At 50.1% G+C, this 18090-nt stretch overlaps 1 protein-coding gene across 8 annotated transcripts in view; it reads right to left on the bottom strand.

Moving 5' to 3' along the window:
• The window catches only part of Eva1c (eva-1 homolog C), a 74513-nt gene extending 60175 nt beyond the window's left edge, over nucleotides 1-14338 (bottom strand). For 4 of the 8 annotated variants that reach the window (NR_190992.1, NR_190991.1, NM_001430789.1 and 1 more), the window contains 1 exon segment: nucleotides 13797-14338. Coding sequence is in view for 3 of the 8 variants with exons in the window: in NM_001430789.1 (NP_001417718.1) it covers nucleotides 13797-13956 (160 nt within the window). In the remaining 5 variants the exon portion in view is untranslated. 8 annotated transcript variants of the gene reach the window in all.
• Between the last annotated feature and the right edge of the window lie 3752 nt (nucleotides 14339-18090).

The following is an 18090-nucleotide window of genomic DNA, read 5'->3' as shown; positions in this document are numbered from 1 at the left end:
CATAAGACTCAGATAGAACTGAACCCCGCAAGCCGCTGATCACTGAGATTTCAAGATAGCCAAGGTATGCTGCAAACTCATCTTCGTTCACACTCCGAGCACACAGAGGCTTCAAGCCTGGGCATCTCTGATGTCCGCACTGTAGTTGATGCCTGCTGGTGGCAAATGGTTGCGTTTGAAATGAAGAGGGAAAAAACCCAAAAGACTCAAGCCAGTCCCTCAGAGGGGAAGAAAGGGGGTGGGAGGGCTGAGTAAAATCCCCCTGGCCAGGGTGGGAAACACCTTAACAGAAGGACCTCCGTTCCCCTGTGGAGGGACTGAAGGGTCCCCTGGTCTAAGAAGGCAAGCTGGCTTCAGGACATGAGCCATGACAGAGTATTGGAACTTTGTGTTCAAACATTATAAGAGCCAGCAAAATGGCTTAGCAGATAAAGGCACCTGCAACCAAGTCTGGCGACCTAAGTTCAATTCCAGGAACCCATAAGGTAGAAAGATCCCAATTCCTACAAATTGCCCTCTAACTTCTGCATGCATGGCATAGCACACACATGTGTTCACACAGTGATAAGTAAATGTATAAAAAATTTTTCAAATTCTAACAGGTTGGGAAATGAAACAGGGACTAGTACTGTGCTACTGCAGTTTCCTCAGCCTGAGTGGGAGGTGGGTCATAGGGGAGGGGTGGGAGACGGATGGATGGATAGGCACAGGGTTGGGTGGGATGGACACTGCTGATGCTTCATCCCCACAGCTGCTGTGTGGATTGGAAGATGCTTAGCAGCATCCTCAAGTGTCTCGGCTCAGTTCCACTAGCATCCTTCCAGACACCGCCAAACATTACTTAGACACAAAATATTTCTGTCTCCATTAAACCTTCTAGGGAGGCATCCTTTCTCTGCGTAGGGAGGCACTGGCCCCTTGATGAGTGCTGATGGTTTCAAACATCCTGATGTGACACAGCACCATGGAGGCCCCGGACAAGGGGAGCCCTTCAGCCTCACAGGGATCCGTTGCTGTGGTAACACGCTATGACTGTAAGCCACAAGAGACGGTTTATTTTGACTTATGGTTCCAGAGAGATGAGTCCACCTTGGCGGGAGGCAAGGCAGCAGTTTGCAGGTGTGGCAGCAGGACCATGAAGCTGATGGCTCACATCTTCAACCACACCTGTGCAGCAGAGCCAGGGCGGGGACTGGAAAGTGACATCCTGGCTCTAGCAAGGCCACACTTCCTAATCCTCCCAAACCACACGGCCAGCTGGAGATCGGGTGCTCCAACACGTGGGTCAGGGGAGACATTTCTCATCTAAAGCATCTCAAAGAGCCAAACAGCCGTGGACTCCGACCTAAGTCAAAGGGGAGTTCAGAACAGAAGGACCTCGAGCTTGACCCTGGAAGTGGAAGAAGTAAATGAGGCCAAAGAGACCACAAGATCTGCTCTGCTCACGAGATGTGTAGTTCCACAGAGAGGGCAGCGTCCTTCCTCCTTCCAAGGCTGGAGACAGCTTCTGCCTCCACTCCGACCTGCCCACGGGTCATTCTTGTCACCTGCCTTGGAACAAGTGTTTAGTCCTTCGAGTCTCACCACACTGAGAGCAGTGTTACACATGAGTGTCCCTTATAGTTCACAATCAAAGAGACCAAAGAGACACAGAAGCCTAACTGTGTACACACACACACACACACACACACACACACACACACACACACACACACACGTAAAGGGGCTGTCGAGTTGCGGAGGCTGTACAAATTGGCTCTCCAGATAAGATCATTCCCTCTCATTTCCACCTGTCTGCTGTCCGACAGGCAGGGGAGGGGCGGAGTGGGCGGTCAGTGACGGGTCCCTTGTACCTTAGGACTACGGTATAATTAATGGCTTATGATTTCAAGCCTGAGAATTTTAGAAGTGGCCAAACACGAAAAGTTTTCGGAGTCGAGAGAAAGAAAGGAAACGGCTCAGTGGCGCGGTGAGTGCCCTTAGACTCTGAAACAACTACTGTGACAGCTGTCACACGTAAGCGCGACACACGGCCCTTTGCAGACAAAAAAAGGGGGGGGGTCGTTTTATCCAGATTATTCCCCGAATTGCCCGGGAAAAGGGACTCGTTTGTAATCATCAAAGGAATGCTGACAGAGTGCACTCTCTCGTGCACATTCAAGGTTTGTTTTGGAGAGCGTTCTTCTGTTTCTCCCCCCTGTTCCTCCGAGCCCAAATGAGGTTATTTGTATTCGAGGGACGTCTGGGGCATACATGGAATCAGACCATTCGCAAACATGGTTCGGATTCAGAGGCCCGAGTCGTGAATTTTAATGCTGCCTGGTTGCCTGGACTTACGTCGCTCTGTGTTTGGGAAACTTGGCTGCCGGACTGAGACTGCTGGCCCGGAGCACCCCGCTTCAGCCTCTGACTTGTTCAAGCAGGGAAGGTGCAGTGCTGGGGCCTGAGTCCTCTAGGGGCACAGGTGTTGGAGGAAGTGTGAGTCAGACATTGTGAACATGTAAAATCTGTGCACGGGCAGAGTCATCTGCCAGGTCTGTGGCACAGAATGAAACACTCATGTGTAGCTCTGTGGTTTGGTTATTACTCCAGAGGCCAGGCAACCTTGTCAGCTCTCCCCAAACTCCTCCCTTACGACGTGCGTGTCCACGAATCCACCAAAACCAAGAACAGGACAAGAGTGGCTCTGCACGGTGGTTGTGTGTCATTGCTAGTACCTGAGAGACTTTTCCTTTCCCATAGGATGGCCCTCGGGTCGTCACCCTGGAACAGATTCTCCTCTGGGGAGGATATGTGAATGTCCCAGGCTGGTAGTGAGTGGAGGAGCTCGAAACTGTCAAGAAAGAGTCTAGAATTTAGACGAAAGACGATATCAGGACTAAGGATGCAACTCAGTGGCAGAGTCCCCACCTGTCACGCATGAAGTCCTGGATTTAATACCCAGTATTTGGAGAGAGAAAAAAATAACCAAAAAGAACATCGCTCTTAAGATAAAGATGTGCAAGCCAGGCGTGGTAGTGCACAGTTTTCGTCCCAGCACTTGGGAGACAGATGCAGGCATGTTTCTGTGAGGCAAGACTGACCTGCACAATGAGTTCCAGGCCAATAGATCTATTTAGTGAGACTTTGTTGAAGAAGAGGAGGAGTGAGAGGAGGAAGAGGAGGAGGTGGAGGAGGAAGCACCACTTGTGGTTTGAATAAAAATGGCCCCCATAGGCTCATATATTTGCATGTTTAATTCCCAGCTGATAAACTATTTGGGAAGGATTAGGGGGTATGGCCTCCTTGGTTGAGGTGTGTCACTGTGGGGTGAGCTTTTGAGATTTCAGAAGCCCAGGCCAGTTCCTCTCTCCCTGCATCCCTGCCTCCCTGTCTCCCTGTCTCCCAGTCTCCCTGTCTCCCTGTCTCCCTGTCTCCCTGCCTCCCTGCCTCCCTGTCTCCCTGTCTCCCTGTCTCCCTGTCTCTCTGTCTCCCTGTCTCCCTGTCTCCCTGTCTCCCTGTCTCTCTGTCTCCCTGTCTCCCTGTCTCCCTGTCTCCCTGTCTCCCTGTCTCCCTGTCTCCCTGTCTCCCTGTCTCTCTGTCTCCCTGCCTCCCTGTCTCCCTGTCTCCCTGTCTCCCTGCCTCCCTGCCTCCCTGCCTCCCTGCCTCCCTGTCTCCCTGTCTCCCTGTCTCCCTGTCTCCCTGTCTCCCTGTCTCCCTGTCTGTCTCCCTGTCTCCCTGTCTCCCTGTCTCCCTGTCTCCCTGTCTCCCTGTCTCCCTGTCTCCCTGTCTCCCTGTCTCCCTGTCTCCCTGTCTCTCTGTCTCCCTGCCTCCCTGTCTCTCTGTCTCCCTGTCTCCCTGTCTCCCTGTCTCCCTGTCTCCCTGTCTCCCTGTCTCCCTGTCTCTCTGTCTCCCTGTCTCTCTGTCTCCCTGTCTCTCTGTCTCCCTGTCTCTCTGCCTCCCTGCCTCCCTGTCTCCCTGTCTCCCTGTCTCCCTGTCTCCCTGCCTCCCTGCCTCCCTGCCTCCCTGTCTCCCTGTCTCCCTGTCTCCCTGTCTGTCTCCCTGTCTCCCTGTCTCCCTGTCTCCCTGTCTCTCTGTCTCCCTGTCTCCCTGTCTCCCTGTCTCCCTGTCTCTCTGTCTCCCTGTCTCCCTGTCTCCCTGTCTCCCTGTCTCCCTGTCTCCCTGTCTCCCTGTCTCCCTGTCTCCCTGCCTCCCTGCCTCCCTGTCTCCCTGTCTCCCTGTCTCCCTGCCTCCCTGCCTCCCTGCCTCCCTGCCTCCCTGTCTCCCTGTCTCCCTGTCTCCCTGTCTCCCTGTCTCTCTGTCTCTCTGTCTCCCTGTCTCTCTGTCTCTCTGTCTCCCTGCCTCCCTGCCTCCCTGTCTCCCTGTCTCCCTGTCTCCCTGTCTCCCTGTCTCCCTGCCTCCCTGCCTCCCTGCCTCCCTGTCTCCCTGTCTCCCTGTCTCCCTGTCTCCCTGTCTCCCTGTCTCCCTGTCTCCCGTCTCCCTGTCTCTCTGTCTCCCTGTCTCCCTGTCTCCCTGTCTCCCTGTCTCCCTGTCTCTCTGTCTCCCTGTCTCCCTGTCTCCCTGTCTCTCTGTCTCCCTGTCTCTCTGTCTCTCTGTCTCTCTGTCTCCCTGTCTCCCTGTCTCCCTGTCTACCTCTCTCTCTCTCTTTCTCTCTCTCTCTCTCTCTCTCTCTCTCCCTCTCTCCCCCCTCCCACCCCTACTGCTTCTGTATCAGGATGTAAAGTTCTCAGCCACTTCTCCAGCATCCGGCATTGTGCCATGCCTGCCTGAGTGCCACCCCATTTCCCACCATGATGATAACAGACCAACTCTCTGAGGCTGTAAGCCAGCCCCCAGTGAAATGCTTCCTTCTCCTCTTGGCGGTGGTGTCTCCTCACAGCACTAGAGCAGTGACTCAGACTCACCGTGCAGTGTGAAGACTGAGCAAGGCACGGTGGGAATGGACTGAGCTGTACAGCTTCTGTGTTTGTCACTGTTCTTTCTCAGGCCCTCTCCTTGGACTTATGTCCTACACGGAGGGCGTCCGGTAGGAGTCCTTTCAGCAAAGCTTTATCACTGGCGAAGGTCTTCATTTCATACTTACACTTATCTACACTCTAGGCTGGCGGTTGTGGGGGTTTTCATTTCCTCCGAAGCACGACGATTTATCTCCCAGTGCTGCTGATGGGGGGAGAGACTTTATAGATAATATTTCCCCCTCAGTTTGTATGTTACAGGTTTGATGTATGTGCGAATTACCTTGCATGAGATGCTTAGAGTGAAGTCTTCAGAAATTCCTGAACACTTGAATTACGGTTCTGTGATGTTGAGTGGGTGCCTCTCTCGTTTTCTCCCTTTCTGGAGAATTTTCCAGTGTGTTAGCTTTTCCTTCCATCCTGTATGCCTATCATCCACTCTCGCCCATTCATTCATCCTGCATGTCTATCCACTCTCGTCCATTCATCCTGCATGTCTATCCACTCTCGTCCATTCATCCTGCATGCCTATCCACTCTCTCCCATCCATTCATCCTGCATGTCTATCCACTCTCTCCCATTCATCCTGCATGTCTATCCACTCTCTCCCATCCATTCATCCTGCATGTCTATCCACTCTCTCCCATTCATCCTGCATGTCTATCCACTCTCTTCCATTCATTCATCCTGCATGTCTATCCACTCTCTTCCATTTCCTATAGTTTTGTTTTAGGCCTTTATTCTTACACCTTCATGAGTAATTTCTCTAGCATTTCCGTACTGCTGTTCTCTCTTCAGCTGCGTCTCTGCTCACCCACCTGTCTACAAAGATGTTCTTTTCAGTCAGTGTATTCTTCATGTATTCTTTTTCTTGGTGGACCTTGTTCTTTTCTGATTCGGGGAATTCCCTCTTTCACTTCCCTGGAGCTCTGTGGCTACTGTTGGGCATCACCTGGATAATGTGGTTTCAATCGTGTGCTCATAATTGGAAGGCTTTCTCACCTGTATGAATCTTTTTCAATTAAATTGTATGTGTGCTGAGGGGGTGTTCACATGAATCTTGAATGACTTGTGTCGCTAATGTTTCCATGTAGGGAACATCTATGTGTTTATTTTTTTCCAGGTAGGGCATGGAATATGAATACGGGTAAATGCTGGCTCTGGTAAAATCGGCAATAAACGTTACAAAAGTGATATTAATTTAAGCCACTTGGAATTTATATTATTTTCTTCCCTTGATAGTAGAAAACGGTCTGGATTAAAACCTCTTGACATTACATCTTCACTTTATTTTTTTTCTTTTTTTCTTTTTTTCTTTTTATTTTTCCGGAGCTGGGGACTGAACCCAAGGCCTTGCGCTTGCGAGGCAAGTGCTCTACCACTGAGCTAAATCCCCAACCCCACATCTTCACTTTAAAACAGAATTGTAAGGAGTAAATGAGATATGAAAACAAAACTTGTGGAATAGTATCTGAGATAGAGGTCTCTGGTTCGCTTCTCATCTGATAACTGGAGGTGTTTCCAACTCATCCATGTTTCTCACTTGTGCCGAGGGAGGCCACATGAGGGAGGCCCCATGAGGAGGCTGCTGTCTGTGCTAGGCCGGAGTTTTAACTGGAGACAGCCACACCTAGGGACCAGCAACAGGGTCCCTTCTGGGAATCAGGGGAGGGTACTGATGCTGGCCCATCTGGGCTTCTCCTCGTAGTGCTCCAGTCTTAACAATCTCGGAGACTCCATGATCTTGGCTCAGATGATAAGTGTGTGGGTTTCTGAAACCAGATGAGTACTGGGCTCAAATCCTGACTCTAAGTTTTATTGACAGGAGGGGAGAAGTAGGCAAAGCAAGCAGTAAGGGTTGGGTAATGGTCCAGGGGAAGATGCTGTCTCATTAACCTTCAACTGGTGTCTTTTCAGGAACGCTAAGTCCTAAGCTGACAAGATGAGAGGGAAGATCAGTGATCTCCACATTTTATAATAAAGGACCACCAGTCAAAACATCTAGAGAAAACATCTCTAACATGAGTGTACTTAATTATAAATGATACACTGTTCAACTGTGAATGTGCGTGCCAATTATAAACCAAACCTCTCTTTTTTTCAGCAGATACAAGCTGCCCTCCCTATGCGTGGGAATCACTGGTCATGGACATTCGACCTCCTGCAGACCAAAGTACTTAATTCCTATACGTTTCTTCGTTATGGCGCCCTGGCTGGCCCAGCTCTTACTATAGATCAGGCTGGCCTCAAACTGAAAGAAGTCTGCCTGCCTTGCTCCTAAGTGTTAGGATTAAAGGTGTTTCCCATCACACCTGGCCTTCAGTCACACCTGTGCGCACCTGAAGCTCACTGTGGTGATGCAAGCTTGAGTCAATCCAGCAGCACTCGTGAGACAGAGATAAGGACAGAGGGAGTTCAATGGCATCCTCAGCTAGCTCCATAGCGAATTTGAGGCAAACTGAGCTACATGAGACTCTTATACACACAGACACACACACACACACATGCATTCATGCACACACACATACACATGCATACACATGCATGCATGTGCGCACACACACACACACATACACGAATACATGAGCACACAGGCATGCACACATATACTCATGTACACATGCATGCATGCACACACATTTACATATGCATGCATACATATACACACATGCATGCACACATGCACATATGCACGCATGCACACAATCTGTTCTGGAGGGGTACAGGCTCCTTTTCCATGGGCCCATTTGCTAAACAATATAACAACTATCTGCATAGAGCTCTAGCTCTTTTAGGTATGATAAGCGATGGCTGAAAGCCCATAACAGGAGCTGTGTAGTTAAACTCAGACCATTTGTCATTTACTCGGAAAGGAGCAGTTCATGTCCATAGAGGTCCTTGGGTCTCTCCTCAGGAGATACCAGATGACCAGAATGATCATGTGTATGGCCCATGACTTCAGCCTCTTTCCAACGAGTGTGTACTGAGAATCTGTGAAGGAAACTGTCACTCCAGGAGCTATCTAGAAAAATTGGGTGAATTGTAGACATACTGTTGGCCTTGTTCCTTTGACACCATGAAAGCCATGTCCCCTAGGCTAGCTGGAGCTCAGCGTTGGAGGTGGTTTTGCCAGTGAGGCATCCAGGGGAAGTTAGATTTCCTAGACAAGGCTGAGTTCTCGTCTGTAAATGAGACTCACCATGGAACTGTTACAGGGCTGAGATCAAATACCATTGAGCTCAATTAATTTCACTCCCTTCTTGCTGTCTCTTCTGTGAAACAGCTGCTAGGCTGCCCTTTTCAATAAGGCACCAGGGAGACCACAGCCATCAATAAGGGGCCCACTTGTGAGCTGAGACATCTCTTTACTGCAGAAGGGGCCAGCAGGACATTTTCAAGTGCAGCTGCTTTCCACGGAAACAGGCAGGCAGTTTGAGACCCTCGGTCCTTCTCTCTTCTTCCGTGAGAGTCAGACAACTTCAGATGTTCAGTTTGGTTTCTTTCTGGGGTGGGCTGGCATCTCACACAGTAACAATTTTTAAGTGACAATAACTCCTAGGTAAAGGGTAAAGTGATTGAGGTGTGATAAAATGTAGATGGGGCATGTGTGTGTGTACATGTATGTGAGTACATTTGAGTACATGTGTGTACATGTGTGCATGTATGCGAGTATGTGTGTGTACCTGTGTGTGTGTGTGAGAGAGAGAGAGACAGAGACAGAGAGATAGGTGGGGGTGGGGGGAATATATATGTTTTGTAAGGCGGTGCTGAGCTGGGGAAACGCAGGCCTGGTAGCCCTGGTGGGTCACCTTGGGCTAATGGGGGAGGGGATCCCATTCAGCCATGTTCTGGGTGGACTGATACATGAACAGGAAGTAGCTTTGCCCTGTGACTATTGGCATAGTGCCTCTCAACGGGTTGCACCTTGGAAAAGCCTAGGGAACCTTAAAAGAACCCAGTGCCTGGCACTCTACAGGTCAGTTCAATCAGAAAGCCTAGAATGCAGCCAAACACCAGCGGTTCAGTTCCCCTAAAACTATGTACCTGGGTATATAGGCCATTCCATACACTTAGGGCTGCGCAGTGTTCATCCTGAAATAAAACAGGGAAATTTCGCTCCCTAAAAATGGACAACTGTGGGTTGGGGATTTAACTCAGTGGTAGAGCGCTTGCCTAGCAAGCGCAAGGCCCTGGGTTCGGTCCCCAGCTCTGAAAAAAAGAAAAAAAAATGGACAACTGTGAATATTCTATCTCCCTCTCAGGACTCGGCCTCTAAGAGCCACCGTTATCACATCCTGAAATTCTGGCCTGTAGGACATGAAGCACCCAGGCAGGTCTACTGGTTGCATTTCAGATGACCCGTGTTACAGACTGATTTGCGTGTTACCTGGGCTCCCATTAGCATGGGAGTAAACTTGGAGGTATGGTTTTTAAATGGGTGATTAGGTTAAGAAAAGGGCATTATGTGGGCCCTGATCCTTCTGATTGGTGGCTTCAGAAGAGAAAATGAGCACATGGACAGACACACAGAAGGATGAGCGCATAGATGAGAAGCCAGCTGCCTCTAAACCAAGAACAGAGGCCAACTGTTGATAGTAGAGGCTCAGCCTCTCAAATTGCTTCTTTATTTTATTTTTTATTTGTTTTAAGAGCTTCAAAAGGGACTCAGAGATCCACCTGCCTCTGCCTCCCGAGTGCCGGGATCAAAGGCGTGCGCCACCATGCCAAGCTTCAGTAGCCAGAGCTGTTAACTGCTCAGTGATCTCTTCAGCCCCAAATTCTTTTTACACTTATAGATTCATCTTGTGCGTGTATGCCACTGTGTCTGAGAATGTGGGGCTCAGAGGACTCGCTGGTAAAGTTGGTTCTCTCCACACCCATTCTGCAGTGTTTTCATGGTCACTGAGGAGATGAAACATGGCCTAGTTCCAAGCACAACTTGCCACCAGTAGGAAAAAGCAGAGCGCTGCATGGTAGCCTTTCCTGAAGTCTCTTCTCCATCCCTCCTGCTCCTACTCTCTGCATCTTTCCAAAGCTCAGGGGAAAGGAACCATATAAGCTTGTAGGGAGACCACATTGACCAAACCCTGGGAGTTCAGCGGAAAGATGAACAAGACTCTGCTTCTCTTTCTCCCCTTCACACTCGGCCCCCAGCCCAAGCCTCTGAACTTCTTTAAGAAGAAAGGGGAAAGAAAATGGGGGAGAAGGGAAAGAAATCAAGACGGAAAGAAACCCCGCCTGTCCTCATCAGAGAAATGACAGAGAAAGGCCAGGCAAAACAGTCCAACAAGCAGCCCTGACAGGCGGTCCATATTCCTCCCGGTGAGTCACCTTAAAGAGCATACTCTTCTCACCGTGACCGAGAGTTAAAGTCCCTCTAACTGCCCCGTGAATTGTCTTCAAGGTTCAAGTGTTTGCTGTGACCTGAGATTGATCCCCAGAACCTGGAGTGGGAGAAGAAAACCTGCTCCTGAAGGTTGCCCTCCGACCTCCACAGGTGCGCTTTTGGCCGCTGTGTGCCCTCACACACACACCACACACCACATATATACAACCAAACAATGATCAATAAAACTTAAAGAGAAACCGACTCAGTAAGTACAGAAGGGCACTGTGAGCTTGATGGTGTTTATCTGTAGGCAAATGCCTTGGGGTTTTTATGACTGAGACTCCCAAAAGGCAGCCCAGCCCCCTACACTCCAGCTCCCTGCTTTATTCTCCAAAGTAAGAGAATGTATGTGTGTGTGTGTGTGTATAATGTATATATAATTTATAAATATATTTTATGAATACAAATATATTTCATATAAATTTATAAAGATGAATATATATTTATATAGAGATAATATATCTGTATGTATATATACATAATTATTTAGTGTGTTTGTCCACATACACACATTCCACAGTGCGTGCGTGCACGCGTGTGTGCAAGTGTGTGTGTGTGTGTGTGTGTGTGTCTGTGTGTGTGTAGATCAAAAGACAACTCTGCTTCAACCACATGGTCCAGATATCAAACTCAGGTCATCAAGCTTGGTGACGAGCTCCTTTACCCACTGAGCCATCTTGCCTCCCGTGGGATACATTTTTTTCTCTCTTTTTTTCTTTTTTTCTTTTTCTCGGAGCTGGGAACCGAACCCAGGGCCTTGCGCTTGCTAGGCAAGCGCTCTACCACTGAGCTAAATCCCCAACCCTGGGATACATTTTTAATGCAGGGATGGTAGCCTTTCAGTGGGCACCACAGCAAGGAAGCCCAAAATCTTCAGAGAGAAGATAGTATCAGAGAGCCTGGGCCTCGGCAGTCTTGGGGGTGATTAGCCCAAGTCACAAGCACGGAGGGGAAGGAAGGACGGCCCACCATGCAGCCTCTGGATTGTAAAGAGATAGTAGACTCTCCAGGGGTGGGGGTGGGGAGTCAATGACCCAGGAAAAATGACAGCAGCTGACAGCCTAAAGCATGAGCCTGGGAGAGCTGCAAAGAGGAGGGGGCATTAAGTAATGTTCTCAAACTGCAGGGATGAACCAGGAGTCTTTGCACCAGGTGACTCCGACAGGGCCCCTCTGGTGGGGGCCCACTACATTCTGGGACTTTCTCTCACATTGACACTTCTTCTGTCCTTCTTCACAAGTCCAGGGGGTCCTGAACCCCCTCTCTCTTCCATACCTTTTTGATGGTTCTCTTATTTAGAAAACAAGTGTCTATATTGTCAAACACGCTCCTAGCCCTGGGCTATTGTGGTAAGGCTCTGCAGGGGAGAGCTGTGTCGTCCCGGCTACACACGTACCAAACTCACGAAAGGGAACAGGCCTGTCTGTCCCTAAGAAATCAGGCAGTACCCTTTGAGGCCACAGAAAAGCAATCACAAGAAGAGGCCGATGCTCTCTGCCAGATGCTCAAACTGTACATTTGGGAGCATAGGATTCCCTGCATGCTACCACATCATTGCACGGTTTGCTCCTGCAGCTGCAATTTAAAGTTAAATGGGCCAACTTTTCTCTATGTGACTTCAGAGAGGTTTTCCCTGTCCCACATTATATAGAACTCAAGTCTAAACCTGAGTGGGCCTATAGTTTGGCAAGACAGGACCACATGTTTCTTTTGGTCCCTGGACAGCAATGAGGAAAGCAGAAAAGGCCTGGCAATGCCACCACCTACTGTTGGCTCTGAGACTCAGAAACCACAGAAAACAGCAGGAAAAGCCACCCGTCCGCCTCACTACTCAAGAACCAAAACACCTGCTTCTCACAGGATGCTGGCTCCCAGTTTGTAGGCTAGATCTGCTCTATGTCAAGTTGCAAAGCACAGTTAATTTCTACCATACACACTGTTAGTACCGCGACTGCTCCCCACAAGAAACAAACTCTAAGAGCCTATAATCTGCAGGTGGGGGAGTCTCACTGCAGTTTGTCTAAAGCAATCTTTGTTCAGTTGCAATGATATCATGGGACGGGGGACAGGTGTCAGTTTTTAATTCTTCTCTTACAATAATCAGGGCAAGAGAGTGGCTGAACTCAGAGCCGCTCACTATAGCTTAAACCAGCAAACACAGAAAGTTTCTGGAAGCCAAGAAAGTTCTATTACAGAAAAGGAAAAAAAGTCAACAACGCTTGGAAAAAAAAAAAAAAAGGATGAATCTCCCCAGCACATTTACCAGAGTTTTGGTTCTCCGCAGCTCGTTTTAAAGGGCCATGATTTGCTTGCCAAACAGGCATAACTTGGCTTCCTTGGCCAGGCAAGAACACTGCCTCGATATTAAACATTCTAAGCAAAGAACCTCTGACCTACGGGCTCTCAGCTAACAATGAATGACATTCTCTGTGAGCGCACCAGAAACCCAGCTTCTTTCTTTGCCTAGTACTCTGTCACACGAGCAGAGCAGAGCAGAGCAGAGCAGAGCAGACTGGTGACTCTGTTTACCACAGTTAATGCTGAAAAAGAAAAGGAAAGGAGAACTGTAGCAAGAGGGTTGCTAGAGAGTCTGTGCCCAGCCTGAACTAGGCAGAAGGTCCCTGGAGAGAGGTAGAGATGCTTCCTAGGGTTGATGGACATCCAGGGTGGTTACGGTTGTAGAGACATTCGTCACTTGAGCATGGCTTCTAAAAGTCATCCCCACAACTGCCACCTGCAGCCTTACCTCACACCTTGCTAAGATATTTTGCCCGGAGGTCAGGTAGGAGTTTGCCGAAGAAAGCATCGATCTTTGACTTGGCAGGAGGGAGGTGTGTGTGTGTGTGTGTGTGTGTGTGTGTGTGTGTGTGTGTGTGTGTGTGTTTGGTGGGGGTGGATGCTGCCACCTTTTTGCTGAAGAGTCATGCCTCTGAGTGTAGTCTCGGTTATATCAGCTTCCACCAGTTTCAAGGTATCTCCACCAGACTGCCAGTCTTCCCAAACTCCCTCCCTCGAGGCTGGCTTGGACTTGAGGTCCAGCGTGTCCTGGACTAGTCTCCTTACATGGGTAACCCTGGAGTTTGGTTGGGACGCACCCTTATCGTGTGGGTGGCCAGCCAAGGGCAATTCTTCGTCCAGAACACCGTAATCTTCAGAGTTGGGCGTGGTACGGGACTCAGTTTAGGGGTCCTCGAGTGAACATGTAAAGATCAAGGCTGAGTCACCGATGCCCAGGAAACTACTAACAAAAGTCGAGAGAAACTCGAAAGAGGTAATAAGGGACTATTCTGCTACTACCACCTAGATGCCAACATCTCCCACCAGGCAAGACAACCGTTTAGGGAGAACACTTCTTCAACTTTAATCCAACCAGGTCGTGCCCCGTGGAGAGGCCGCTCACCTGGGCAACAGCTAGGGGAACGCGGGATCAAGGCAAGCAAAGGAGCTCTTACCGGAAAAATCGGTGAGCGCGGAGGTCTCTTTGGAGCACACTAGGACCGTGCAGTAGAAGAGGCGCAGAAGCTGCCCTGGAGGCTCTACCTGCCTGCGGAGGCCGGGATTCTGCGGTGGCTGTGGCCCGGGCGGCAGACGCGGGTGTCCGGGCAAGACCATGATGCGCGGCGCGGCTGGGCGCGGGCGCCGGTGCTGGGATCGCAGGCAGGAGGATCGCGTCACATGGCGGGGCGAGTCCGTAGCCACCGGCTCCCAGCCCCCTGCCGCCTCCTGGTCCAGTCTGCTGGAGCTTCTTAGGCGGTCGCCACCGGGTCCCGGATCCCAAGCCAAGGGGAGGGGGCGGAGACCTGGGGCGGGGCGAGGATCCCAGGGAGGCCGAGGCGTAGTTTCTTCTGAAGAAATCTCCCTGGTTCCACGCGCCTAGAGAGTCTAGGGGGTGTCACCTCGTGCCCCGGAGCATTGCTGAGGCCGATCCGGGGCGCCGAGCCCCTAGCGGAGAGCGTCTCCAGCAGCGATCCCGATGCTGCGCAACTTGAGCGCTTTCCACACCCGGGTCTCTAGGCGGGGTGATGGCCAAGAGCTGCTGGCCCAGCCTGCGCTGGCCCGGCGCCAACCTCACCCAGGCCGGTGGAGCGGCGCGGCCGGTGCCCGTCCGTGACGCACTTTAGAACCAACGCAGCAGCGTACAGTCCTGGCCAGAGGGGAGCGGAGATTATGGGAAGATGGGGGTCCCGGAGATAGAGGCATTACTGTCCCTGCCACCTTCAGCGATTGATGTTCAGTTACCAAACACGCAGTACGTCCGATCGCACCAAATGGGAGACTGGGTCCTCAACTCTCTGCCCACCACACAGAGATCTGCCTAGGTTCTAGCAGTCCGGACCTGAACGAGCTGATAGCCTCAAACCGGTTGATCACGAGGCTACGAGCCCGGTTCTATTTGCCCCGATGGAGCTTCCGGTGGGTTCTAGTTGACAGCGCCCTCGGGGATCTGAAACTGGGCTGGAATAAACAGCGCTTATAATTGAGCTTTGTTTTAAAATGGGCCACGGAATCTATATGACCCTGTTGACCACGCGCGGTGTCTACCCGTAGATCGGTGAGGACACCCGGGGACAAAGAGTGGGAGTCCAGAGCTGCGGGACAGGTGCTAAGTACTCGGCTTCTTGAGACCCCAGACCTACAAACAGCGCAGGCATCCAGGCCCCGCGGCGCCGGCGGGAAGGAGGAGGGCTGGGCGGGCGGGCGCTCGGCACAAAGTGTTCCTCATCCACCGCCGGGAGGGCTTGCCAAGTTCACCCAGCGCCTGACGCGGAAACGTAGATAACGAGGCCCAAAGGCGGGTCCAGGCTTCCAGCCCCGCCCGGCTCTGGGAAAAGAGCCCGTAAAGTGCGGAGGCTGGGCCAGCGGAGCACGAGGACGCTCTGCCTCCCTGTGGCACTGTCTCAGAGCTGGACCACTGGATTCAAGAAGGATGAGAGCTACACAGCCTGCAGGGGCTAGGTCGGCCAAATTGAGATCTTGAGGATGAGAAGAAAATATTGGTGTTTGTATGGAGAGATCCAGTTTGCATAGTCTTGGGTCGGGGAGATGGCTCAGTGGTTAAGAGAGCTTTTCCAGAGGACTCTAGTTCAGATCCCAACGCTAGCAGCTTGCAACCACCATGAATCCCTCAGCATCAGGGGACCCCAAACTAGTCTGGCTTCCTCAGGTGCGTGCGGGCTAACACACACACACACACACACACACACACACACACACACACACACACAAATCTTTTAAAAAACAAAGCCTCAATAATCATGAGATATAAGTTTAATATGGGGGCTGGAGAGATGGCTCAGTGGTTAAGAGCACTGACTGCTCTTCCAGAGGTCCTGAGTTCGAATCCCAGCAACCACATGGTGGCTCACAACCATCTGTAACGGGATCCGATGCCTTCTTCTGATGGGTCCGAAGACAGCTACAGTGTATTTATACATACATAAAATAAACAAATTTTTAAAAAAAGTTTAATATGAAAGTCTTACATTGGGGAAAACTGAGGCTGGGAGAGTAGGTAAGGTTGCTCAACTCATAAAGACCGCTGCAGAAAGAGTGTGCAAACCTCGGGTCCCTGTGGTACTTCTATCTTATCCCCTCATCTAGATATAGATTGGCTACAGTGTGTGCAGATTCTTTGGCAGGGCATGAAGATGCTGGCACCGGAAGGGAACCATGCTCCCTGAGGGGTGGGGACAGGAAGCATTGTGCTGTTGGGGCTGGAGTTTTCCAGACGCCGCTGACACTGTGAGTGCATTCCCATGCGTCCATATTGTCAGGCTGTGATCAGGTGATACAGCAGGGGTGTGTGAAGCATCCTGAGACACATAGGGGGTGTTCAGTCCCTAAGCGTCACTGCTATAGGTAATAGCATTGGAAGACAATGGCTTGGAGCAACCACACTGAGTGAATGTCACAAAAGTCAAGAATCTGGAAGAGCTCAGGGGCGTGAGAGGCAGGCTGGGGGCGGGGCGTGTAGACATTAGGGAAATGCTCATCACTAGACCCATGAGAAAGACAGGAAGAGCTGACGACAACATTCAAGACAGTAAGACCAGCGATCTGGAGGTGAGGGACACCTTAGAAAGAGGAGCTTGAGCTGGAGAGATGCTGGTGGCTAAGAGGGCATACTGCTTTTGCAGAGGACATGAGTTCAATTCCCAGCACCCCCATCTGGCAGCTCACAACTGCTTATAACTCCAGGGAACCTGACATCTCTCTGTCTCCTCATGCATATGCATACATATACAGGTATATAATAATAATAATAATAATAATAATAATAATAATAATAATAATAATAATAATAGTGAGAAAAAAGAGGGACCACAGGTTAAAGTCTGAGATGGGCGTGTCCCCACAGAAGGATATAAAGTGGAAAGTCTAGGGTGTCTGGAGCAGAGAAGTTGGCAGAGAAGATGGAAGTCTCCTGCCTCGGAGACTCTGGCAGGCCCCAACTCAGGTTCTGCAGGCTTGGCTAAGCATGTGCATGTCTACCTGATGGGTATGTATGTGGGGTTCACATGTTGTGCATGCACATGGGGGTCAAAGGACAACGTGGGGGGTGGTTCCCCAGGTACCATCCACTTGTTTTTCTTTTTGATCCAGGGTCTCTCACTGGCCTGAAACTCACCAAGGAGGCTAGGCTAGCTGGCCAGTGAGCCCCACCCGGGACCTATGTGTCTTTATCACAAGTTATCTACCTCATTGTGCTTTTTCTTGAATGCGTTCTGGGGCTCTAACTCACATGTTCATGCTTTATGAGCGGAACCATCTTCTCAGACCTTAACGGGCATCTCAACGTCAAACTGTCAAAGGTTTGTGAATAGAGAAGTAGGGTGGTCGGACATCTGTTGGTAGAACTGTCACTATCGATAAGGCCTAGGGATTAACTCAATGACCTTTGCCTAGATTATTCAAGTCCCTGGGTTTGATTTTCCAACACTGGGTGGCGGGGGAGGGGCTCTGTGGCAGATGAGTACAAAGGAACTGCAGGCACCAATGGTTGATCCAGCTCGATGTGATGTGCATGCCTGTCATCCTCAGGAGGCTGAGGCAGGAGGATGGCAAGTGTGAGTCAGCATAAGAACACAGTGATATCATACCTCAGATAAAAGGGGGTCTTCATAGAAAACGCACCACAGAGAATCAGAATTAGTGACTGAAGTAGATAATTGCGCACCAGGATTCCTTCCTCAGAGTAGCGGGATGGCAGAAGCGGTCTATGCACCAGTCGATGGGTGAAGAAGGCGCAACAATGCAGAATTTTATTTGGCAGTAAAACGGTGAGACGTTCTGGTACGTGCTGCAACATGGATGAACCGTGAAGACATTATGCTAAGAGAAGTTAACCAGACGCAGAAGGACAAATGAAGTTACAGGCGGTGTCTAGTCTGCAGGGTCAGAGGGCAGAACATTGACTAGAGGCCAGGAGTTATTGCTTAATGAATAATTGAACTTCTTTTGGTTTTTTTTTTAAAGTTCTGGAATATGGGATAACAGCATAATTAAAGGTCTCTTGAGTTGTATGCTGGAAACGAGTTAAAATGGAAAAAAATTATATAAGTATATCATAGCTTTAAAAACATAATAATGTAATATACTCCAAACCACTGGATTGTACATTTTAGACAAGTGGGTTAATAGTATGTAAAATATCTCTCAGTGAAGCTGTCTTTAAAATCATATGGAAATGGTGGATCTAGGGAGTTGGTCACAAGGAAAGCACAGAGCTGTACTTCAGGCTGGCAT

This window comes from Rattus norvegicus, chromosome 11 (genome assembly GCF_021556685.1).
Source record: "Rattus norvegicus strain SHRSP/BbbUtx chromosome 11, alternate assembly SHRSP_T2T, whole genome shotgun sequence".
Taxonomy (NCBI): domain Eukaryota; kingdom Metazoa; phylum Chordata; class Mammalia; order Rodentia; family Muridae; genus Rattus; species Rattus norvegicus.
This window is presented reverse-complemented; position numbering and strand designations above follow the sequence as displayed.